The sequence below is a fragment of the Macrobrachium nipponense genome, chromosome 30, assembly GCF_015104395.2.
Source record: "Macrobrachium nipponense isolate FS-2020 chromosome 30, ASM1510439v2, whole genome shotgun sequence".
Lineage (NCBI taxonomy): Eukaryota > Metazoa > Arthropoda > Malacostraca > Decapoda > Palaemonidae > Macrobrachium > Macrobrachium nipponense.
Genome location: NC_087218.1, coordinates 61,618,054 through 61,645,142, shown reverse-complemented (window position 1 = coordinate 61,645,142; position 27,089 = coordinate 61,618,054). Strand labels below are relative to the sequence as shown.

At 37.0% G+C, this 27,089-nt stretch overlaps 1 protein-coding gene across 3 annotated transcripts; it reads right to left on the bottom strand.

Annotated features, from left to right (window-relative positions):
• Nucleotides 1-693: 693 nt before the first annotated feature.
• Nucleotides 694-25,531, bottom strand: LOC135202567 (uncharacterized). 3 transcript variants are annotated; one of them, XM_064232062.1, is made up of 9 exons: nucleotides 25,511-25,531; nucleotides 10,332-10,413; nucleotides 9,833-10,005; nucleotides 7,600-7,761; nucleotides 6,986-7,077; nucleotides 4,819-4,960; nucleotides 3,933-4,064; nucleotides 2,663-2,835; nucleotides 694-883 (listed from the first exon to the last, which is right to left on the bottom strand). In XM_064232062.1, the coding sequence occupies exons 2-9, from the start codon at nucleotides 10,411-10,413 to the stop codon at nucleotides 754-756; spliced, it is 1,086 nt and encodes a 361-aa protein (XP_064088132.1). In that variant the 5' UTR covers nucleotides 25,511-25,531; the 3' UTR covers nucleotides 694-753. The 3 variants fall into 3 exon arrangements, with proteins under 3 accessions (XP_064088132.1, XP_064088130.1, XP_064088131.1); XM_064232060.1 differs by lacking the exon at nucleotides 25,511-25,531 and adding an exon at nucleotides 21,862-22,004; XM_064232061.1 differs by lacking the exon at nucleotides 25,511-25,531 and adding an exon at nucleotides 11,904-12,136.
• Nucleotides 25,532-27,089: the final 1,558 nt, after the last annotated feature.

Sequence of the window (27,089 nt, the reverse complement as noted above, 5' to 3'; positions counted from 1 at the left end):
TCTGTGGCGCATTTAACCACATGATCTTTTTCCATTACAATGTGAACTCTGTCTATAACAAAGTACAGTGCCATCCCCATTAAGATAATATGCCTCATTTGTATAAGAACTTCATAAGGTAGCACGATTTGCTTGCATGAGTATTGTTATGTGACTTCTCAGAATCTCCTCTTCGCACGCACTGTTGCGAAATTAATATTTTTTGTGTCTTTGATTAATGGGCGTTCATTGCTGGTAGGTGAATGCAGTTGAACGAACTTGTAAGTGGTGCATTTGCTATCAAAAAGCGACAAAGAAGACAAAAAATAAAGGCAACAATCGAGTTAGCATTCAATTATTGCTCATTACGAGTCAGGATTTTTACTGGTATACTCTATTATTTTATGTATGTCAACAGATATTTCACGAATGTAATTTTCATATCGTAAAATCAAATAACAAGCTTCACGAGAATTTTTTATGTTCATGATAATGGTACACATCTGCCTTTTAAAGAATAATTTCCTCTTATAACAGATTCATGATGCTGACGTTTGTCCTCCTGTCACAGCTACAAACGCACGATTTGTTTCGGTTAGGAGACAATACGTCATCACCTGATACAGAAAATCTATAAGATCATTCACATCACTGAATGCAGTAAATTAACGAACACATTCTTATTTTTTCGTCCTTGAACTATGAAATACGAGATATCTTCAATCATTTTATTTGATTATGTCTGTGACATTCACCTTTTCATGAAATAAATGATCAGAAGTCATTGAAGAACGATTCGGCGTTGGCGTCCTTGGGAATCTCTCCTCTGAGCTGCCTGATGTTCTTCCAGTATTTGGCTGGATCCTCGTCCTCCCAGTGCGTCCTCTCGATGGGTTTGAAGAACCTGTGCAGGGATTCCACAAGGATTATTAGTTACAACGAACTGGATTTATCCGCGTTTTTTTTTTTCATACACTCTCAAAGATAATGCCACAATATCGAATTCACTCTACCTTCAAAGTACCTTACCCAGAGGGCATTTTATACGCATATGCTCCTCTCTGGATATCCGAATAGATGAATCAGTTTTTTTCTGCATCAGACGCGAAAGTATAGTTCGAATCCTGGCCTGGCCAGTTGCACTTACTGTATATTATTCCCTTTTGGGTGTGGTCAATTCGACATTAAGGAGTATCTTTGGCTTGGTATTTGAAAATTATATATATTTGCTGCCTTCAAAATATTCTTTATAAAAAGCTTTGCATTTTCTTAGTAATCAGTTATGCAGATTATACAAATTCATTTTGGTGCAGTCAGTAATAAACTAATACCTAAGAATCCATTAACTATTGGTTCTTTATTTAACAATAAAGATCGGTTGGGCCCCTTCTTAACTTCTGATGAAGTTTGTAAATGTACTTGGCCAAAGTGTAACTCTGGGACATGTGTGAGATCTACGAAGAGGTTACTAAGGGTCAGAATCGATTCCTATCGTGGAATAAGTTTTCTCACAAGAAGTATTGGCTTTCTAACCCTGAGCATTCGAATATTAGGAACCATGCTAAAATTTGTGAAACTCACATCGAAAGGGACGATTTTTGTATCATAGGACAAACACAAAACTCCCATGAACTACTTACTGTTTTAGAGTCGTTGCGTATAAAGTGTATTCCACAATTAATCACCCAACCTCCTCCATCCAAGTTTATCTGAGCTAACATTTTAGTTTTCTATAAAAGAAAACTATTGAGATGGCCAGTTGTCTGTCCGTCTGCTCTTTTTCTGCCCGCCTTCAGATCTTGAGAACTACTGAGGCGGCTAGAGGACTGCAAATTGGTATGTTGATCATTCACCCTCCAATCATCAAACTTACCGAATTGCCGCCCTCTAGCCTAAGAAGTGTTTATTGTATTTAAGGTTAAAGTTAGCCATGATCGCGTATCTAGCATTGCTTTAGGTGCAACCACCGGGCCATACTTGAAAGTTTGGACTGAGGAAACTTCGGCGCATTTTCTACTTGATTACTTTTGTCGTTCCTTAAGTCATTCGACCTTTATTTCTCTTCACTAAAGGTTGGTCACTAGTCCGAGTTTGTAAATGTATTTTTTATAATTGGGAACTTTAGGCATTTTTTTTTTACCTTCTTACGATTTTTTAGAAATGAGGTTTTTTCTCAACTTATAATTATGACTTATTGACAGAATCTTAGAAGATGGAATAATGCTTTAGGAAAAGCTGGGACAAAGAAAAGAAAATTCATCTATATATATATATATATATATATATATATATATATATATATATATATATATATATATATATATCTACGAGTATATGTACTATATGACGAAGGTGGAGGCAGGCGAAGACCAGAGGAAGTATCAAAGTGCAGGTGGATCAAGGAAACAAGCCAATTTCAAAATTTTTCTTTTCTTTTTCCCGGCTTTTCCTAAAGCATTATTCCATCTTCATATATATATGTGTGTGTGTGTGTCTTTGTTTGTTTGTTTGTTTGTTTGTGAGCTCGTTTGTGTGCGTACGCGTACTAAAAGCGCTCATGTGGTGTGTCAGTGTTATGGATATGTGCTCACTTCAACTTACGAGTACATTGTTTCGATGATATTTTTCAAACCTAAAAGGTCATCCTGCAGACAGACAAAATGTTTGTCCCTACTAAGCTTACTTGTCTCGAACTTCCTTGATCATTCTGAGCTCGAGTTCAGTCGGCGCGGACGTCACAGTATCCAAATTCTTGAGGAAGATGCTGCAGTCATTAGCTCCCATCAGATGCGCTGCGATGCCCTCGGTCGCCAGAGAGTGATGGACAGCCACCCTCGCCAGGTCAACGCCATTGCTCTGGAAAGTCAAGTTTGTAGAGGAGAGTTCCGTTAATCGTTAGGAAGTAAATTTTGGAATTTGCTTTTTTTTTTTTTCTGAACTGCCTCAGACATTGATTAAACATTGAATATACAATTTCGGCCAAAGGCCAGGCACTGGGACCTATGAGGTCATTTAGCACTGAAACGGATATTGACAGTCAAAGGTTTGAGAGGTGTTACAGGAGGAAAACCTCAAAGCAATTGCACAATGAATCAGTCGTTAGGAGAAGGTGGAAAGTAAGATGGAAGAAAGACATTATGAAAGGAGGTACAGTAAAAGAAACGAAAGGGGTTGCAGCTAGGGGCCGAAGGCACGCTGCAAAGAACATTAAGTAACGCCTACAGTGCACCGCACAAGTTGCACAGATAGCAATCCCCCTACGGGATCAAACATTAAAAGGAATCATTTGGGGTTTGGACGAATAGAACATTGCAGGGATCAGAGAAAGACGGTTTAGTGTGACAGCTACAACTACATTTAATATCTAAGAAGGAACGCCGAGAGTTTAACGAGAAATACATCGAAAATAGAAAGTTTGCAGTTAAACACTGGAAGTGCATTAGTCACTAATAAATAACATTTGTAATCAGAGAGTTAGAAATGGGTTATTCATTGAAATGATATTTGAGCTTTTGCTAAAGAAAACAGTTTGATCATTAAAAAATGAAGACTTGGAGTGTGATATTTAAAAGGAGCGTCTGGAATGACAGATGTCTCTATAGGTTGTGATGTTTTACATACAAATGAATATCCTATTTTCATTCCTATAGTTATTATCGACAATAATTAATAAATTCATGACCATTCCTTTATTTTTGAAATCCTAGTATAAGTCATTGTCATGATGACGGCGTCAGTGGAGTTAACTATCACATTGTCAGAAAATTGGTCATTAGTAACTTGCAGGAGGAAAGTCATACTCTCGCAGAGGAAGAACAAAAGAAGAGACAGTTTAGTCAGAAATGGCGATGAAAATACAAACGTCCAAAAAAATAATTGTCATTATTTGCCATTCCCCGTCGTCTGCCCCTCAGTCATCAATATCAGTTACAGAATCAGAGCCAAGATATTACCTTGCAGTGGTCGTTGGCCTTTTTAGCGGCTTCCCTCAAATTTTGAGGAGCAGGATGCCAAGGCCTCACCCCCCCGTCGGTCAGTAGTCCCATGGCTACTGCGCATGCGTTGATGATGCCAACTCCTTTGCTCTGTTGGAAGTGAGAGATTTATCTCGCCCTTAAAAACGCAATTCACGTAAGATGATCATTTTTGCATGACATGCTAGGCACTGTCTTCATCACTACATCAATAGAAATTTATCATGGTTGTGCTGTTATCTAGCTTTACAAAGTATCGTAAACGCCAATTTTACGCGTCTTCCGTTGCTACCGTATGTCTCTTGTATCTTTTACAACTATCAGAAATTCTGCTTTAACCTCCATAAGCGTTTCAAGTTCCGAAAGACAGATATATCAATTCATGTTTGGTATCTAAACGTAGGTGATGACAAAAAACTTCGCAATGAGTTTTCAAACAATTGCAATCCTGACCGCAGACACAGAGGAACGCTGAGTGCAGGTCAGACGCCCATGCATGATCTACAGGATATGAACTACAGTGGTTACTGAAATTTGCAGCAAACCCTAGCAGCTTGGTGCAAGCAGCCAGGATCACCATATCTCCATAAAGCCATGAGAGTGAAGGTAGTGATACACTGTAGGCTGGAGGTCCATGCCTAACCCTTCTTTAGTGTTTTTTCCAGCTTTTTTAAAGCAGTAGTGATAAATAAGACACACACAAAATGGCTTGTAATTGAGCAGTTTTTAACTTAAATACGGACACTTGTTTATATAACCTCATTTAGGAGTTTGTTCAATAATTAGACATTTCACGGATATAGATATTTGTTATATTATTTCAATCGACGACCCTAAATTGAAGCAAAAAAGACAACTTGCTCACCTGGAAGAAAGGTATGTACTCCTTGAGGGTGTCGTCGAAGAGTGTATTTCGACTGTAGGATAAGATCATGTCAATCTTGGTGTTTGATTTCTCTACGACTTCTTTGAGGACATACAGGGGGTATCCTGTGATGCCAATGTACCTGTTGAAATCATAAAATCAGAGGTCAGTTTTTTTTTAACATATTTGTTCATGTTTTCAGGCAAAATATACACGCCAACTGGCATGTTTGTATGTATGTCTGTATGGGTGTGTATGAGTGGAGGTTTGTGGGAAATCTTATCAGAGTCTCTGAGACCGTTAACTTTTCAAATTTTTGTTTGTTTGTGGCATTTTGTTATCATTATCATCAATACCGCACTTGATACAGATTTCCCTCACGGCAAGTACTGATGATCGTCAAAATAAAGAAAAAAAAATCTAGTAATTTTAAGAAACTTTCTCTTTAAACTTATATCCAAACATCCCCATGAAATCGCGTTCTTTGACGTAGTAATCATAACAATTGGTGTTGCAACCTTTAATTTTTTCCCCCCTTTAATTTCTAATGATCTTTACTGATGTTTCTCCATTAACAAATAACATTTATTCCTCTCTCAAGTAAAGAATTTCATGTCATATAGTTTATAAATATGTGCGCACAGGGACGTTTTTTTGAAGGCGCACAGTAAACCTAAAGATTGTACGTGACTCCAGTGTGATTAATATAAACAACCTATCCTGTTGATTTATAAAAGAGAAAACTATCCAAAACAGTGTTTATTGATTAAGTCCATGGACACTGGAATATGTTGAAGTTAGGGGCAATGCATCTGAAACCTTTGGACAGGAGTTATATGATATTAACTGCTGTTTCTCCGAAAACGACAAAAAGTAAAATGCGCCTCTTTTCTGTGGGCTGCAAAACATGGAAGTGAACGACCAGCCATCACGAGTGAAGATGAAAATCGCATGGTAAAGAAGCAGTTGGTCCATCTTTTACAAGTATGAACGCTCCTTGCAAGATTTTCAAAATTATCCGTATTACTATGCTACTGCAACGACTACTTCTATTAGGAACTGAAACTCATGTACGAAAAAAGGAAAGGTGTGCAACGAAGAAAAATTGAGTACAAAGATAGAGAACTACTGATCGTGCGTTACTGTAAGACGGCGTATTTGCAGGGTTATGTCACCCTATTGAGCTCTTGATTACAGCGTTACCCGATGGAGCGAAAAGGACTGACTGGCGTCCCTCAGCCATTTGGGTTGTGGAGGCCTCCTCCCTCTCATGGTGGAGTCACTGGAGTGTGTGCAAAGGCAGAATGCAAAGTTTATTCATTTGCTCAAGTGCAAATTCCTTTTTAAGGTTGGCCATGTAATATGTTTTTATTAGAATAACTTAGTGCTCCAATTCATATAATCGACCACTCCTTGTATAAAGACAGTCGCAAGCTTTATGGGTGCAGTCTAGTTTTTATCATGAACAAACTCTGCAAAAGCTGAGAGAACGCAGTGGCCTTCATTTGCATTTCTTTCAAGGATAAACTCACAACAAGCAGACTGCGACGTGCCAGATAAGGAACTCGATAGGTGGTGGCTAAAAAAAAAAAATTGTTGCCATGCTGTAAGAATTTTATCATAAAAACGACCCAAGACTCAGATGTATTTCATCTGGTGAAATATTTCCAGATAATTTTTAGCCAGAGACTATTAGAATTTTTAAAATTTTTCGCGAGTAGCTGTAGGTAAAGCAATTGGTTCCATGGCCTTTAAAAAGCAGTCGAATTAGAATGACCGTGAAATAACTAAAGTACCCAGTATTGAGACGGTCTTTGCAGTAGCATGTAGTATTTTCTCGGAGAATAGCTTAAATTTTTAATTCTGTAACATTAGTACGTACCTTCCAAAAGTCAACAAAGTTGATAACACAGCGGCAAAACGTAAAGTGCAAAAAAGTTATAATATGCAATTAAATTATCAAGACCAAAGCAAGATCTAACCAAATTTATAAAGACAGGAAAATTTCAAGGAAATTTTTAAGGAAAGCAAAATACAGTCAAACAACAAATGCGTGGATACAGGGGAACTGCAATAGAATATTCGAGACCCAAGCAGAATGAGGCCAAATTGCCACAACTGAGTGACCGACGAAGACTTACATGCAAAGAACAAGTAAGTTACCAACCTTGCCTTCCCTTGTTTCACGACCTTCTCAAGAGCTGGCAGAGTTTCATTAACAATGATATCCGTGTTCTCGGCAAATTCCAAGTCATGAACCTGCCAAGAGATGGCGTTGGTGCGTCAACATGAGGGGGAGGGGGAGGAGAAGGAGGAGGAGGATCAATAATTCATGCTTATTAAGGCCTGGATTATGTGTTACATTATTAGGGTGAGAAGTTACAGTCCTGAATGCGGGCATGTTCAATATTTATGATACTGTATATTTTAGGTAGTTGCTAAAAATAGTTCACTTTATCATTCTATTTATGAAAATTGAATTGAGACCCTTTCTTAAAATAGCAGTGTTTTACGTTATTTACGTGAATATAATTCTAAGTTATTGTAAGAGGGAAAATATGCAAAATATACATGTTGGACCATTAATTATAGGTAAAAAGATGATTAGAAATGTGATCATTTAATAAACAGACAGGCTAAAGGCAATTAACATGGAGGAGATCGATGAAAGGGTGAAGTATTTGATGCTGACATCTTACTACTATGTTTTCCGCCTTTTTTTTCTCTCATAGATTTTCAATGTAATTTGAAATACTTTCGTTTGTTCTAATTAGAACGAACCTGGATGACATCGACGTAGTCTAAGCCAAGAAGCTTGAGGCTCTTGTCAACGCTCTCCAACGTCTTTTTGGCCGAGAAGTCAAACATCTTGAGGACGTCTGGCTCGTAACGACCGACCTTCGTGCCTATGTAGTAAGCCTGGCGAGGTACCCCCTTCAGCGCCTGGACAGAGGGAGAGCATCGTCATTGACCCAGTCGGCAGCCTGGTTGACTTCGATACTAAAAGGAGCTAGTTCGAGTCTCCACTCAAAAATGAGTGAAATTAATATTGCTGAATATTCCCTAGACGTAAATGACATAAATGAACTGGAATTGCAGAATGACGGATTGTTCTGATGACAAAATATGACTGACAGAAATGAGGCAAAGTGAGGGTGGTAGGTATCCTATGTGCATATTTCTGAGGGAGAGAGAGAGCGTGTGTGGGCATTTTCGTCCATCTGATTGTCAGAAAGCTGTGATGAGATACGTTAAGAGATAGATGTACCTAGAGTGAACGGACATAAAAGGCAAGATAATAGAGTTATATAAAATAGGCACTGAAAGGAACTGACATTCAATGCCATTAAAAAACGTGTGCCGTAGACGCATAAACATGAACAAGTAAGAAAACAAACACGCAAAGAATTGTCTATTCAAAATAATGTACAAGTAAATGATGATATATAAAATCAGCCTTATAGAAGTAGCATTTACAAGCAGAGAGACAAGGAAGGCGGGCTGTTGCTACGAGGGAGATAAGAACAAACTACTGTTATTTTTAGGATGAGTGCGACCGTGGACACATTATATCATACTTGATGCGTGTGGGAGATGCATCATTCTTTTAATTTGTGCTAAGTAAGTCCTGTTGTAGAGTAGATTGATTCGATAGCGTTATCTCTCTCTCTCTCTCTCAGAGTTATGAATATTTATGAGTACATTTCCGTCATCATCTGTGCTTTTCCCTACTATTGGCCTTTATATGTTCCGTCATGAATACCTACATTATGTTTATCAGTTATTTACGATTTTCGTGAACAAACTGGCTTTTTGTATTGATTTTTTAAACATGTCATTAATTTTGTCTTTTTCATTCCCTGACAAATTGCGTATTGTGGGTGGCTTATTGTGAAATGTCATTTTTCCAAGTGTTTTTTTCATCTTTGTTGTGTTAATTTATATTCATCCATGTAGCTGCAAACGAAGTGATACAGGATAAGTGCAACTTTTTTACTTTTATTTTTATCTGTAAATGTATTTTAATGTATATCTGTTTTTTAATAGCCTTTTCATTCAATAAAATGTTGTACAGTGAGTCAAAGGCCTTTTGCTTTTCTGTTTGAATGTAGTATGTACGTATTATGAATGATAATTAAACTTTGGCAAGCTCTCTCTCTCTCTCTCTCTCTCTCTCTCTCTCTCTCTCTCTCTCTCTATCTCTCTCTCTCTCTCTCTGAGCATTGCAACCAGTGCATTGGTAACATGACCTGGAGATCGAAGAGCTGAAAGTTGAGAAAATAGAGTAGACTGAAATGCTGTGTACTTCCACAGCTCCACTGCCTCGCTTCTCCTCCAAAAGAGAAGTTATATCTTAGTCACAACGACTGAGGGAAGGGAGCCTTTTTATTTCGAGTTGGCAGTTTTTTTATGCTCTAACGTTTTATCTTGCACATGTTGCTCTTGCTTTGGTTTTCCTTGACTACTGTGCACTCATTTCCTTGTAGAGGCTGGAGTTTCCCTCCTGATGGGTTGTTCTCGTTTGGGCTACAGAGTATTTGACTGCCCATTGCATTTGCCTTAGGATTTAAAGAAAACATACGGAAACATAGGTTATGTTAAGTCGACTTTTTTTTTTCCTTCCCCTCTTTTTTTTCTGACTTGGGCTAGATGAGGGTGTTGGATTGCCCGTTCCATTGACCTCTATACATGGGCTTAAGAAGGGTGGAGCAGAAAAACCAATGAATTGTGAAAATCATAAGTTAATGGGTTATAACTGATAGATTACAGTTGACAATCAACGAAAAAATGTCTGTACTTGTCGTGCAGTTAATTCTGATGACATTCTCAACTATGCTTTTTCCGTTTTTTCTTTCTTTTCTATGTTGTGGGGGGGAGTAAGAAGAGAAGTGAAATTTTTGCCCGGCCTCCCTCGATTTGAGACATCCTGGTTTTGTCACCCGCCTCTATGTCAGAGAAAATAATATATATAGGAGTAAATTGACTGACTTCCATACTAATTTGATTGGCATACCTTGCCCAGAACCTCTTCACTGCGACCGTTGCCATACCAGGGGGAAGTGTCGATGTAATTGACTCCTGACTTCAAAGCCGTGTGGACAGTCTTGATGCATTCGTCTTCCGCGGTTTCGCCGTATACCCCTCCCAGGGGACCGCCTCCGAGGGCCAATCTTGAGAGGAACATATCTGAAGCACACAATAAATTGTGTCATTTTAAGGAAAAGAGCGTCTCTTGCTAGAATGGGTAGAAGGAGGCTGAAACTGTATCGGAACATTTCTTATTGATTTTAAAAGCATGTTTGCGTAGTACGAGTCAGTCCACATGATTATGAGTTTACTTTACTGTGCTAAGGAGACTGATCACTGCTAATCTGTTATGGTCCTGATTAAAGAAAGTGATGTGAGGTATTCTCAAATAATCATTTATAGCTGAACTAGATACTGAAGGCAATAACGAAGAAAAATGCCCATGTCAGTATATGTACGAAGGGACAAAAGGAATTTGTCGTTACCTGTGTTGCCAAGTTGAGTATAAGTCATTTTCTTGACCTGCTTTGGGTCATGGAATCCTTCCACGTAGGTTTTCTGATCCATCTGAAAATAAACAACTTTGAGAAGCGTCGATTACACACCCTACCGAAACACATGCAATATATATATATATAATATATATATATATATATATATATATATATATATATATATATATATATACATATATATGTATATATATATATTTATTTATTTATATATATATTATATACATTTATATATATTATATATATCGTATTCTTATTTTGCCTTCAGTGCACCTTATGCGGTTCACTGTAGGCATTAATTGAGGTTCTATGCAGCGCCCCTTCGGCCCCTAGCTGCAACTCCTTTCGTTTCTTTTACTGTACCTCCTTTGATATTTTCTTTCTTTCATCTTACTTTGCACCCTCCCCTAACAATTGATTCATTAAACCACTGCGAGGTTTTCCTCCTCTAACACCTTTCAAACCTTTTACTGTCAATATCCGTTTCAGCGCTGAATGACCTCATAGGTCCCATGGCCTGGCCTCTGGCCCAAATTCTTTATTCAATTCATTTCTTGTGTGTGCATTGAAATCACGTTCTTTTAAGATTGTCTTAAAAAAACGACATGTTTCCCGATGTCTGAAAATGTCTCTAAACTACACATTCCTTCAGAAATCTACTTAAGCTATCAATGTTTACTTGTTTACGGACGCCAGGAATGCTGCCTGTGGTGAAGGCGTTAGCTGTCTCTACATTCTACATTTATATAGCGTAAGATAGTTTACGTAAAAACGATTGTCACTTTCTAACCTTTTACTCCTCTGCTAATTCGTAAGGTGTACAATGAATGTATTGTATTTTCTTCCTGATCATCATGAATGCTCTGTCACTACAATATGAATAAACGCTGTCAGACCCGGAAGGCGACACAAGATCACAAGGGCGGGTGTCTGAACTAGCCTCCGCATGGTCATTGGCTTCGTTCTTGAATATTTGTTGAGATGTTCTTAGCATACCGTCACTCAGGCGGGACTGTCTCAGCATATTTATTACGCTGTAAGTTTGTGTTCAGTCTAACATCACGTCTAGTGTTACGCTCTGAATAACACGCACTATTGGATCTTCAGTTGGTGGGACTTTCCCGTGCTTTGGAGTTTTGTGTTTAGTTTCTCTTTGGCTGATAATGACAAAGCTGGAAGTGTTTTTTATTTGTTAGCTTTCCTTAAAAATATTTACAGTTCTTAACATCAGTGCAGCATCTTAAAGATGCAGAATCACAAAGGTTAGCCTGTTCTAAATGTTACATAACATCTGTAGGTGCATTATAGGATTAAGAATGTGCGTTTAGTGAAATTTGTTTTATATGTATACTATATTGCACATGCGCACACTTCCTTGTTTGGTATTTGCTGCACATTTTGGTATCCTACACGATAAGCGTGAGCGTATATTTTTATGTCAGTTACATGCAAAACAAGCTCAAAAACAAAAAAAGGCATATCGACGCATTGTATATATCCCTATATCTATTATATACACACGAATATACACGCTTCTACTTTTACCTTGAAGGGAAAGTTGGTGCGTATCGTATGGCAAGGTAGTCGACCCGCTAGAAATGATGTTGTGGACTATGCGGCAGTCTGAGGAGGACTGGACCACTGACCCAACCCGTCTGAAAGGCTCGGAATGTCGTTTTCCTCTGAAGGACGAGGTGTAATTGATGATAACTGGTCGAGTCACTTCATTTGAATAATTTTCTTCATTTATTACATTGCTGCTTACCAAGTATGCCCTCGTTTGATGCGCAGCGAGTTGTGACTGTATGTTTGGGTCCCAGGAATGAGTCATGACAGTCACGCTTAGCAACTGTGTTCCTCTTAGGGAAGCGTCGACCGCCCCCCACCCACCTCGCCACCATTTTTTTCTTTTTTAAATTTTTTACCCAATTTTGAGCCAACTTTACGATATTGCACTTGTTGCAATATTATTGTGCTAGTGTGATAAACGATCATACGTACTTTCAATTTTGAAACAGTATCCGAAAATATTTGCGAATCAGGGCAATGTTAGGGGGAGATGTACTAAAAATGACTGAAGAATCTCTGGTGACATTTTAAGAATGACAATTTTGGTTCTCAAGTAAGCCGCTGCCTTCGCTCTTTGTGACATGAGTTGTTTCTGAGAGCACACAACAGAATCAAATACAATTTGCTTTATCTTCTTATGCGTAGCGTTTAGATGTTTTTCTTTCATCGTTGAAGCTTGGGTTAAATTACAGCTGACGCGTCGGCTCCATGTAGAAGTATATATTCACGGAATATGCTTTTATATGAAGATCACGGGAAAGTAACTGGTAGTGATGATTGTATTCCTTAAAAAAGAAGGAGCTTGCCTTCACTAAACTTGGCAGATTTAATATATACATATTACCTCGACCTCGATGTGGAGGTCACTCCCGTGGGAATTCCTTTCTCTAGGGTGAGGTGATGTAATCCCTGATATTGTGATTTTTTGTTTCGTGTTTTCATTACACAAGTCACTGCTTTCAGCTGAACTGTAATTTTCCTCATTTTTATGACATACTGCAAAAGTTGTCTTCAGCTTGTAAATTATTAATGCGCCGACATTTTGAAATATATTTCGCGCCTGTTTCTCCTCGAAAATTTGTTGTGAAAAGTAACATTTTTATCAGATAAAACTGGAGTTGTTGCATTTTATCTTACTCCGTATGTGCTCATACTTTATATATATATATTATTATATATATATATATATATATATGATATATATAATATATTATATATATATATATATAATATATATATATATAAAATAAATAAATATATATATCTATAATATATTATATATATATTTTATTAATTATCTATATTATATCTCCTTATAATTATTACACACATATATATGTGTGTGTATATATATTCTATGTATATGTACATATATATATATCTATATATATATATATATATATATATATATATATATATATATACGTATATATATATGTATATATATTCATATGTATATGTACATATATATATTATATATATATTATATATACTATAGTGCGTGTGTTGTGTATTTGCAATAACCACAGTGACGCTTTCCCCTTTTCATTTCCCACGTACTTGTTAAGTATATATACCTCCATATACATTATATATATATGTACATACGTATATATATATATATATATATATATATATATATATATATATATATATATATATATATATATACGTATAAATATATATATCTAATAAAAGGAGCCCATAAAAACACCAAAATATAGAGAAAAAAGTACTATATTTCAGAGACTGCTGTCTCCCTCTTCAAGTAGATGAATGAGAAAAGTTTACAGAAAAGGTGGTATTTATACCAAGAGGTCCATCCACAGGCAAGCCAATTTAGGTCACCTCTTGGTATAAATACCACCTTTTCTGTAAACTTTTCTCATTCATCTACCTGAAGAGGGAGACAGCAGTCTCTGAAACATGGTACTTTTTTCTCCATATTTGGGTGTATGGGCTCCTTTTATTAGATGGAATTCTGTTGTTACGAAAATTTTTACCAGTCATATATATATATATATATATATATATATATATATATATATATATATATATATATATATATATATATATTATATATACATATATAGTGTGTGTGTGTATTTGCAATAACCACAGTGACCCCTTCCCCTTTTCATTTCCCACGTACTTATTAAATGTGCCCATCACTACGAGCCTTGAGCCAGATGAAGAAGCAAAGAAACCCCCAGCCCGGGGATCACCAACCTGCGGTTTTGCAACATCTACATCGATTATACCCCACCATCATTATATTAATGCACTGATGCCCACATTCACTGCATTTCATTTCACATAATTTATTTTCACCAAGAGTTTCGAAAACAATATAATAGATGTAATATAACATAAGAAATATAGCAAATTAAAATACTTTCTATAAGTAGCCTACTATGGGTTTCACAGACAGTGCAAGCACGTTTTTTGGCAATAATTCTGTAATGAACGCTCGTATCAGTACGGGATTTTGCTATAGTGTATTACACCCAGTGCCGTAATTTATAAGAGTATCATGAATCACCAATTGTGAAGAATAAAGACACTTGACCCTGTACAAAGAGGCAAAAACTCGATTAGCCGGAAATGGATACAAACTCAACAGTAAAGAGCTCCGCCTACCCTCTCCCCCCAACCTCCACAGCCACGCACCTCCGTCTTCCTTCCCTCGCCATCCCTTTTCTCTCTCTCTGAAAGTTGCTTCAGTTTAAACTTATTTTGTATTTTTTTCTGTCTATCTATCTATTTATCTATCTATAATATACATTGTTGTATATATCTAACGATCCAGTCGGTTGTTAGCTGCCAGTTGACTGATTTATTTATATGCATTGATTCGCTCATCTCTCTCTCTCTCTCTCTATCTCTCTCTCTCTCTCTCTCTCTCTCTCTATCTCTCTCTCTCTGATAGTGGTACCTACTGTAAATGGTTATTAGAGTGAGAGATATCTGAATGTATGGCGGAGTAGTAAAACGATAGACACTATGATTGATGGTAAAGCGACTATTACACTCGTGGTTGGTTACCTTCTTCGTAATCCACATTTGAACTCAGGGTATCAGCAATATAGGACTTGTATTACGAAGGTGAAGGAGAGATGGCCACCACGGAACTAAACTGTCGGCATGGTTGCAGAAATGCGTTTGTCACGCAACTTTTCAACTTTTTTAGTAAAGAGAAAGCCGCCAATTGCCTTCAGATTGGTTTGAATAGGTAACTGGTTATAGTTACTCTGTGTTACAAATAAAAATCTTTCTACCGGTCATTCATTAGAGGTAAAGCCTTGATTATACAGATGCACACATTTTTACGTCGTGAATTTATATTTTGGGTATATAATATATATATATATATATATATATATATAATATATATAGATATAATTATATTATGTGAATATATCTTATATATCATATATATAATATTATATATTATATATATATCATTCGAGCTACAATGTCCTTTAATATCTAATTCGCTCTATCTCGGAATTGATATATTTTCATATGTGTACCGAAGGGGAACTTTTTAGTTGATAATAATTTCGTCCCCTCATGGGATCGAACCACCGTCCAGTGGACGGGAACGAAATCAGGAACGGCTAGTGACGTTATCCAGTCGGCCAACGTCGCTGGCCGTTCCTGATTTCGTTCCAGTGGACGGTGGTTCGATCCCATGAGGGGACGAAATTATTATCAACTAAAAAGAGAGTAAAGGGAAGGTGAGGGAAGGAAGACGGAGGGGGTTGGCGGTGGGGGTTGGGGGAGAGGGTAGGCGGAGCTCTTTACTGTTGTGTTCGAATCCATTTCTGGCTAATCGAGTTTTTGCCTCTTTGTACAGGGACAAGTGTCTTTATTCTTCACAATTGGTGATTCATGATACTCTTATAAATTACGGCACTGGGTGAAATACACTATAGCAAAATCTCGTATTGATACGAGTGTTCGTTACAGAGTTATTGCCCAAAAACGTGCTTGCACTGTCTGTGAAACCCATAGTAGATGGCTGCGAGGGGCGGAGCCAAGTGGCCTAATATACTCAAATACTGGTAACTCAACTAAGTTATGCCATAAATACAAATCCTGTGGTACTAGATTAGTATATCCAGTAATGTGTTCTTAACATAGATTAATTAATAAAATAATACCCTTACAAAATTTATGCTTTGATGACTCATACAACCCACAGCTACAAAACCTGGTGTGTAACATTTTTGTGACCAGATTCGTATATTATTGGTAATACAGGTAATTAAAGTCCAGTCTATCTAGAGCAAAAATAGATGCAGCTAAGCACAAGTTGGTAGATTAGTCATTTACGGTTTTGTGATCCTTGGCCACATTCAGATAACATATCAAACGTTTACCATTATTCAAATAGTGGATCCAAGTGATATAAGACGGAGGACAGAACGACAGATGAAGAGAGAGAGAGAACAGCTGCTTATAGGATGATGAAGAAGAAGGATATTTCCGTCTGAATAATATTAATATGAATAGTCAGTTCCAACAGTATTTAAGGCTTTTTTATATAGAAAATATGATAACGATTTAAAACAATACGATGTGATAAGATTTCATAATATTTATTTTCCAAAAAATATACGATAACATATTTATTTAAGCACACGATCTCAAATATATCCATCAGATTAACAACTAAACAAGAATAAAAGCTCTCTTTCTCTCTCTCTCTCTCCATACACTGTATTCATTTCTTTCATTACCATTCCTCGTACTCCACTCTCTCTCTCTCTCTCTCTCTCTCTCCATGTGTATTTCATTCATTATTGCATTTCTTTGTGTGATTACTGTAATTTCCCTCCGCCGCCTCCCATTCAAACCATTCTAACCAAGGCATGTACTGATTGTTTGAACGTGGGCCACCTTCAGGGCAAGAAGGGCATGATCTCTCCGAGCCAGGCTTGGCGGGGCGACGACGCTTTTGTTGCTGGCTGTACAAATATTAGTGATGAGCTATGACAGAAACAGTGGAATAGAGGCAGTTTGAGTGTTTAATGAGGGAACCCGTAGTTTAATATTTAAAGACTTAGGTTTTTGTTGGTTCTGTGCTTGGCCAATAACTTTGAAATCATCGTAATTTATATGTACTTTGCTACTTTGCATTTGGTAGCATGATAATTTATATAGGATAAATGTGGATTTGACAGCCGGCATCCAGTTCTATAACTCACCCCCTTATGAGAATCAGCTCGGACCCTGAGAAGCCGCCTGGTAGATCAGACAGACATATGTTCCCAGACTACATCTGGGACAAGTAAATTCATAAACAACACCAGACGACATCAAAGGGTAAGCTGATCTTTAAACCTGGAGTGCGAGCCGAACAATTTGTTGGGATGAGCTTAATGTCAATGGCTCCAAAGTACCTCTGAATGATCCTAAAGGTGCGTCCACACAGTCGGACAATGTCTGACGGACAAACATTGTTACCATAACGTAGGCGAAGCAGGATGACATCATAAGCGTTGAAACGGTGGAAGTAGATCTGGCAACAAACAGTGGTACCAGATGGGGTTGTATTCCACTGCTTTTACTCTGCTCACAAGGCAAAGGCTGGCAGACAATTGTTAATTGGTAATAATGTTTGCCTGTCGGACTTTGTTCGCCCGTGTGGACGCACCTTAATGAAATCCTTTCTAAAGCTATCTTCCTGTAAAAATGGGAGAACGGCTTATATAGGGAGTTTAGGGACATTAAAGTTTACTGTAAAGTTGAATGATTTGTTCAGTAGTCTGGAAAGAATTCTATAGAAAGTTTTGTTTGGAAAGCAGTAATTATCAAAGTATTGTTGCAAGAAAAGGATTTCTTCCTAAAAAAAAAGGGGGACCCAACTAGAAGTGAGAATTAAAGCACGGTGTATGAGTATGTGGACAGAGTTTAGTTTGAAATTAGAAAAGCAGAAACTATAAAAGTTTGAACGAAGACCTGTGAGCGTTCTTTTTCTAAAAATAGTTGTATTGAAATAGTCATTTTCTTTTAAATTTAAAATATCTCAAATGGCCAATTTAGAATCCTGTTCCTTCTCCAAGGTATTTTTTTTTTACCCAAATATGTAAATAAAGAATTCCTATCAATCTGTCACTCTCTGACGATCGTGATGTGGATTATAAGAATTTGGTGATGAGATACCTTCGGCACTGTGCGAGCACATAAGAAGTTACTAAAATAAAACATAATAGCACATCATCCCGGACACTCTGTGGACTTAGTTGGAACGTTTGCGAAAGTTCATAGATCATCCAGTTATTTCGGTTTTTCTTCGTCATCTTGATTTTTAAGAACCAGATGCATGGACATTAAAGACATTTTAGAAAGCCTCCGTCCTTGACGTTGTGGGCATTTAAGGAAAAATGAATCGTGGACGCAAAAGACAACCATCTTGGTCAGTCCATTGTGCCACTCACTTCATGTATACAGAGCTCCTCCTTTCCTTTGTGTTTCTATAGTATTGTAACATGCCTCAAAATGAAAGGCAGGGATGCCATTGCCTGCAAATAGAAAACCAGTTCTCCTTGAAGAGAGGCCTAGTATAATTTGAGAAAACATGCATATTCCTGTTTCATTATTGAAAAATTTTCTCAGCTTTGAAAAGTATGTGATGTGATGGTGCGATTATTTGTTCCCATTCGTTTTTTGTTTGTATGTGTGCGTGTTCCTGCACGTTTGGTGCTCAAGGCCGATTCAGTGCTTATCTGGAAGGCGTGGGTCACTCGCGTGCTAAAACTTAAATTTGTTATCCAGACGAAAATGTATTATCAGCTAAAAGGGGGAAAATATGTTGCGGAACTGTGTGTGCTTGTGATGAGAGAGAGAGCTGATGCTTTAGGCTAAGAGGAGGGTAAACACTTAACGTTGTGGAACACGGAGCGGCATTCATAAGTTGGTTCACTAATTTTGGAGGCCATTAAACCTGAACCAAGCTCAGCGCATTATGTTGAGACTATACACGTGAACATAATTGAGCGTGCACAAAACACAAACATACCTATATATATATATATATATATATATATATATATATATATATATATATATATATATGAATAACTTGATCACGAAGTATATAAAACGAGATGCTATGTATAAATAAAGGCTTTTACCTTCGTGGCAAAAAACCTTTATTTATATATATATATATATATATATATATATATATATATATATATATATGTATATATATATATATATATATAGATATATATACTATATATATTTGTTATAGTATGTGTCTGTGTGTGCGCGCGTGCGCTAGTTTGCTAGTTATGTGTTAAAACTGGACAGAGGAGAAAATTGCTGAGTAACGGTGAGAGGGCAAACGAATGAAGGTTTATCAGATCGTTATTTGGTTGAAGGGAAAGCCAAGAGATGGAGTGGAAGTATGGCGGTAAATGTAATTAAAATGAGTTTAATGAGAAAAAAGTAAGACAGAAAAATTCCACGATGGAGTCATAGAGTCAGCAGGGAATGTTTATGTGTATAGAAAGGTAAGAAGAAGAAGTAAACCTTTTGATGACGGAGAAGAGATTATTTGAGTCATAATTACATGGCAGCCGAGACGACCCTGTAGCTACAGGTAACAGGATAATAGTTACAGCAATCATGATGTGGAGTAATAAAGATGCCGGGAAGAAGATGAGTGTGCTTTAGTCAGAATTTGATGTTGTTTTATTAGGAAGTAATTTTCAGAGTAAAAGATGCAAATCCACATATGTTTACCTTGGAAAAGTGCATACTCTTTAACGCAGACTGAAAGTGAAACTTTACAATAATCCTGATGACTCTGTTACTGTTCAAAGGCAAGAATGCAAAACAAAGTTGCAGTCAAAACAATCCTGGGTCGATGGAGTGAATTCGTATAGGATTTGTTTATTGTGAATGGTAGGGGAGATGCGTGGCTGAATGATGAAAGAGTGGAAAATGATAGTGTATGATTGAAAGTACTCGCAGGAATGATTGTTTATGGCAGACAGAGGGCAGTTAGATGTTGAAGAGAAACACACCAGGAGGTGATGGGTACTAAAGAGATACTGATTGTGCGGTTGAGTGGGTTGCAAGGCTTATCAAGTATGTCCAGATAAGGGAACTGTACCTAATGTATGTGTAATAGGAGCAGTAGTTATTCCACGATAAAGATGAAGGGGAATGAGGTGACTATGATTGTCAAGATATGACATACTTAGCATACCAGAGACGATGTATATGTATGATGTGGACTGAGCAAGTAAAATATGATTGTTACAAGGATAAGAGAAGAATAGCAAGGTTTCAGATAAAGAAGAGGTTATATAGATTAATTGTCTGTTAAGGAACAATTATGTGGCGTGCATGGACCTTGAACTTCTGAATTATACACTTTCTGTCCACCATCCTCTCGTCCTACATTCTTTCTGGTATCCATGTCCATACACCGCAGATTTCTACTTTCCCATTTTCCCCGGATAACTTTAACTAGGTTTGCAAAAGGCCATGTTTGGCTTTCACCAATCAACATTAGCTTTTCTTTTTCATATTAGAAAAGTTTTGTAATCATTATTTAAACGATTTCAATAGCATAAAAAAAACTTCCAATGCACTTGTGTTATTCTCAGCAATAGGCATTGTCTGTATACTGTATACGCGCTAACTGATATCATCTCCCCTCACCATCGCCATCATCATCTCAGTTGCTGTCTCTCTCAGTCTAGCACTTATAGGCTTATCTTAACCGTTGTTCCAGATGGCAGTAAGAAGTCAAGGAAATAATGTGGGGTTATAGTAACCACATCCACAGACGCACACACACACAGATATATATATATATATATATATATAACACAAGATACATTCCTACTGTAACCCCTGTATCAAAGTTATGCCATCTGTATAAGACTTCTACAATATTAGGGTGTGTGTGTGTGTGCGCGCACGTCTGTGGATGTAGTTACTTTAACTCCACATTATTTCCTTAACTTCTTACTGCCGCTGGTAAGCATAGACAGCTAGGTCGACTGATGGTAGTGGTGTGAATAACAAATCTTACAAATGCTTATATATATGAGTATGTGTGTGCATATATATGCACGGTATATAAGCCTGTAAGTATTGATAAGCCCCTATAAGTCCTAGACTGAGAGTGAAAACAGCTGGGATGATGGTGATGACAATGTGTCTTAAAATGAGACCATTTTCATACAGAAACCAAAAGTCGACGGAATCCAATACCATTACGCATCCCATGTGCGGAGGAAGCTAAAGGGAGAACAAAGAAAGAAAAAGTATCGAGTTTAAGAGTCAGGGAAAGCAAAAGCAGGGAGAGAATTCGAGATCTTATACAACACAATGGAAGGAATTAATTTCTGGTGTGGAAAATGCAAGTCTTTTTCTAACGAGAGAGGAAGAAAGTTGAGAGTAGGAGAAAATGATTCAGTTAGGAAATAACTCGAGAAATTCCAGGCAATATAGGAAAAAGGCTTTTGGGGCAGAATGGAAAAAAAGATAAAATGGTGTAAGGAAGTTGAAGCTTTTGACAAAATTCAATACCTCTTAGATAAATAGAAGTACAAGAAGAAGGGGAATGATAATAACTTGACCATCAATATCAATTCAAAGTTACCGCTGAAAAATTTATATGGTATTCCACATCAATTTGTCAACAATAACTTCACACACACACACACACACACACACATATATATTATATATATATACATACATAATACTGGTAACACGCAGATATATTATTTAGTTGTATTCGTTGATGAACTCTCTCCAGGGAATGAGCCCATTGACGGACAGGGCTGTTTTTTAAACATCTACATTTTTCATTTTCTTTATGTGGAATACAACTGAAACACACATACATACATAGTACATACTCATCCTGCAGATCGGAAGCTAGTTTATCAAAACTTACTTTTGTTAGTGATGTGGTGCAAGGTCCAGCCAGAGTCGTGGGAGTTTCCTACTTCTGTCGAAGCCTAACAAACATATAGTATCATCACGAGAAAAACGGGCTTAAAAGGTGAAAGCAACTCTTATCTCGTACTTATATCTCCTACTGATAACCCATAAGAGTTGTGACACTATCAGGCGCAGGTGATGTGTTGGCCACGAGAGAAGCTACATTACACACACATATGTATATATATATATATATATATATATATATATAAATATATATATATATATATATATATATATATAAATATATATATATATATATATACACATATATATGTATTCATGTATGCATGCATTTATGTAAATATTATATAATATATATACATACCCACACACACATACACACACACACACACACACCACACACACATATATATATATATATATATATATATTATATATATATATATATGTATATATATATAATGAAATTTCCCATTAAATTAGTTTCACTAGAATGGAGCATTATTTTGAAGATTTTGATGTGCCCTAAGGAGAAAATATATTTTTAGTTGTCTTTAGCCAAAACTTAATATTTCTGTCTACTTGCTAAGAATATGACAGAATCCAGGAAACTGATGAGAGATCAGACTAATCGTTGGTGGTTTTAATGTGCGTTTGTAGACCGACTGAGGTCGGTTTCTCGAACGATCACTTGTGTAACTACCCTTTGTTTGGGGTTGAATGTGATCGTAAACACCTGATAATGGAGTCTGAAATATACTTTGCGCAATTTATTATTAACTTTTCCTCGTGTGTCATTAACACAAAATACTTGCACATCTGTTACGTTATTTCTTCTATTGCATATCAGATATTTGTTTCGGATAAAATCGGTCGGAAACGGCAGTTCCAAAATATATCTGTTTCACAGAATTATTTCGAAATGTGTCTTACGTAAAGGTCATTCTATTGTTCTCTGCCATTAGACTGCATGATGGTACTATTGTGGTAGTACGGCCTATTGGACGGGCATTCCAGCCAATCCAATGCCTGCGCCTCAGTGGCGTGGTCGGTATGGCGTTGGCGTGCCACCTCGGTAGCCGCGAGTTTGATTCTCGGACATTCCACTGGTCCCGTTGCTGAATAATCACTGGTTCCATGCAACGTAAAAACACCATACAAACAAACAAACAAAAGTCCAATGCCTGAATGTAGGACAGGCCCGAAAAAAATATTTGCATTGTGACTGAACCCCTAATGAAGCAATAACCCTAGTTCTACTGGGACACATGTTTGCGAAATACTCGTACAATTCTTTATAGTCTTTGAACCCACGTTGGAGTGACTGAGAGACTTGAATAGGTGGTCCTGAAAATTGGGGATGGAAAACAAAGGGAAAATTAATTTCCTCAGCTACTCAATCATTTTATGATCGGCGGATCTCTGCCAGTTCTTCTTTCATTATCAGTGCATAAGGCTATATCACCATGGATGAGACTCTGTCCTAATGTATTGTAAGAAGAAAAAGGTTCGCTTGTAGTCTTAAATCGCTGCGTTTTAATGCTTTGCTTTTCTGAGGACAATTTTGTTACGTCGCCCTCTCAGTCAAGTGACGTTAAGGTTTTTACCAAGTCTTGGCGGCAATGGAGGAAGAGGTGTTCGTGGGAATTTTTCTTTTACACACCTTTATTTAATAGAACTCACCGTGAATCCGTGATATTTCTTTTGTGTTACAACGATAGACTACGGATTAAAAAAAGAGAGAGAGAGAAAAGCAAGCGTGAGACTCGCCTTCGTCCACTCTCACCTCTGGTCCCTATCCAAGTATGCTGAATGAAGGTATCTTGTCCTAGGTTCAGAATGGTACTACTACGCAACCTTCCTATACTCTGTTTTTTTTCATCTGTCCATCCGCCTGTGGTGTTTTTGTATGGTAACACTGCGTCCCGGGCTTCAGATAGTTACGTTATGAGTAAGTTTTAGGTAAATAAAAGGATATCTGGGTGTACATTTGCAACGGAAAAGTGTTTTCATAATTTACTGTATGCAAATGACACCGTTAATATTCGAAATAGGATATTGTTATAATCGTTGAATGTAAGCTGAATGTAACTGTCTAAAGCCCGGGACGCAGTGTTACCATACAAAAACACCACAAGCGGATGGATAGATGAAAAAAAACAGAGTATAGGTGTCGGGACTTAATTGCCGTATTGGTCCTCTGTTATATTACCGTCATTTCTGAGGTTTTGATCGCTCGAGTTTACTCATATTTTATTTTGTGGTGGATTTTGGTCATTAGAAGGAATTTCTAAGTGCAATTCACGCCCCGAAAAACGGGGTTACGCGTACTTGATTTTTTCGAGAACGCACTTTCGACGCTTCAGTAAAGGACGATTTTTTAATCTAATGACCATTCTTGGTATTATGCTCTCGTGATCATCATTGTGGTCAAAAACTCATATTGTGTCGGTAGTTCTCTCCACATTCTACACTGATCACGCATTCTGCACTCTACACTGCATATTTGCACGAAAAGAAATGCAAAAAGAAATGCAGCATGACGCCATTATAACAGGGTCAATACATTCGCGTGGCTGAGAGATAGAAATCGGTAATATTGCGAAATGAGGGTGAAGAGACAGTAAGAGAAATGTAGGACAGGTGGAAGTGAGAAGGATAATAGTAGATACCCACTTGCTTATTGCTTGTGACTTGAAGTAAAAGTGTCCAGTAAAGCGGGATTTTATGAAAAATCCTCGCACGCATTTTCTGTTTCAGGTGGCAACTTTCGCACCGCTGTTGCCACTTATTCCTTTTTCGTCCGGTTTACTATTATACTGATATTTTTGCATCAAATTAGAGCTGTGAATTCAATTAGTTCCAGTTCACTTGTCATTTCTGCATTCGGGTAAACATTTGTTCTGAGGTTAAAGGATGCAACAAAAAAAGTAGTGGGATGCTATTAAGTAAATAGTTGTTAAATATGCAAATTAACTATAATTATTAAATTTGTAGATGATTCATAAAATGGGGGCGGGACGATGCCCATAGTGGAGGGCGGAAGCTTCCTCCCATGTTACAACTGATATAAAACAATTTTTAATGTAAAAAAAAAGTGTCCTCTCTCTCTCTCTCTCTCTACGTAAGTGTATTTATAAATCAGTTTAATACTTTATTACAAAAAAACCAACAACTGAAGTACAGTACGAGTATATTCGGTGCTTTTGCTTCGTCTGTTGCTCGAAGGCAGAGAGTGAGTCGTAACTGCGTTTCTCTCTCCTTTATGGATTATATTCAGCGACAGTTTCAATCATGAAATAGGTTCGGGAAATCCTTTGACGATGAAAGTATCATTTTGATTAGTGAGACATGTAGCTTTCGATCTACATCTTTGTTTTCCAGTTTACGTTAATTGATTTTACGTTTCGTATCCTGGCGATATTTGGGTCAATAGACCGCCCTGAAAGATAGTCATTAGCGCTCTATTTTTATTACGGAGAAACCGGCGCCGGAACTTAGCCGAAGGAAAATATGAAATGCGAATAGTTTTGCAACTAGAGTACTTCTTGCTCATCTCAAAAGTGAGGACGGATCGGCTGTTTTAAAGGGACACCCTAAAGGAATCAAGAAATAAAGGCCATTTTGTGTTGATTTACCTCACTGACAGATAAGTAGATATATGACTGGTGAATTCCCAATTTGAATCGAGAAACGTACAATCACTGCTTTATCTCCGACTTCAGTCCGCACTTGAGAGCCACTCAGATTTCTGTAACAATCTCTTGATTTGACGCCGGCTACACACTTCACTATACCACCTCCGTTTTGTCTCTGCCTGGTTACGAAAACAGTAGATATCTGCCTTTATCCTCTTTGAGCCGGTATAGATTTGCCACAGGTGCTTTGTGGTGTTGCACACCTGTTCTTTCTTTCGCTTTCATTCGTTTCCACACTTGTATGTAGAATCACGTTTGGAGTTCACGGAATATGAATAAAACCAACAATGTTTAGAAAACTACAGTTAATAATAGGCATAAGTAAAAACACACACATATATATTATATATATATATATATATATATATATATATATATATATATATATATATATAAAGGTATAAGCCACGAAGGAAAGTGAAACACTTCGTGGTTTATACCTTTATTTATGCATTTATTACGTTCCAAACAACTTTTGAGATTCAGTTACACACACACATATATGTATGTATATATATATATATATATATATATATATATATATATATATATATATACACACATATATATTTGTGTGGGTGTGTGCGTATGTATGTATGTATGCTTATATATTGCATCACAAAATATGGAAGTAAAATAAGATGTATATTGTTTTGACATCGGTTTGTAGATCCATCAAAACAAATTTCTTAACCACATGTCACTTTTGTATTGCGTAACATTAAGAAAGAATATTGTATAGTAGTAGTAGCAATAGTATTTACGTCTAGTCCGATAAAAGATACCTTCCTTTTGTTTAAGCTAGTCAATGAAGGCAATACAAGTTTCTATCCAGTAATATCATATTGAGCACTTCTTTCACTATCGTTTGTAACGTCACTTGTACCCCCAACCACCCCTCTCTCTCATTACGTTGAAATTTACTACATTAAGTGAACTTTTAGGCAGGTGTAAGTTCTGATATCCGTTTGTGTTTGTGTGTTAAAAGAACTGACTCCAAGTGTGGCAATCGAAGCAGTTTACCCAATATACTAACCTTCTTGCGAAAATATTAACTTTCAGACACCATTTAATTTTTGAATGCATAAAGGCACAAACTATACCACGGCTTTTAGGTTTAAACTCCCACTGTAAGGAATTCACTGGCATACTGTTAGTGTTAATATTATGGGTAATAATCTCCCCTCCTCCCCACAACTTATTTATTTTCTTCTAAGAGTAAACAAGAACGCTCGCATTTGCAATGAGGTCATGATGACCCTTAGTGGCAACAATCTAATAAGCGACGCTAGTTGTACCGTACCCATGTGGGCTAATACTGTCTTTAGTTCACTTAGCATAATTGTTCTGGTTCCACATACCCTGAGCTACTTGGATGATATTTTGATCATTATTTAACTAATTTTTTATCGACCGCAGGCTTTTCATTATCCTGTCCCGCGTCTTTCAATACGATTATTGATTTTTTTTTTTACTCATCAGTGATGGTTTGATCTTTCGGTTCTATTCATCACATGAA

Bases quoted from the DNA above. Each gene is read 5' to 3' on its own strand.
- LOC135202567 (XM_064232062.1), bottom strand. From the start codon at position 10,413: ATGGATCAGAAAACCTACGTGGAAGGATTCCATGACCCAAAGCAGGTC. The intron at 4,961-6,985 runs GTTGGTAACTTA...TGATTTCAACAG, and splicing joins GTGAAACAAGGGAAGGCAAG to GTACATTGGCATCACAGGAT. The intron at 4,065-4,818 runs GTGAGCAAGTTG...CACTTCCAACAG, and splicing joins AGTACATACCTTTCTTCCAG to AGCAAAGGAGTTGGCATCAT.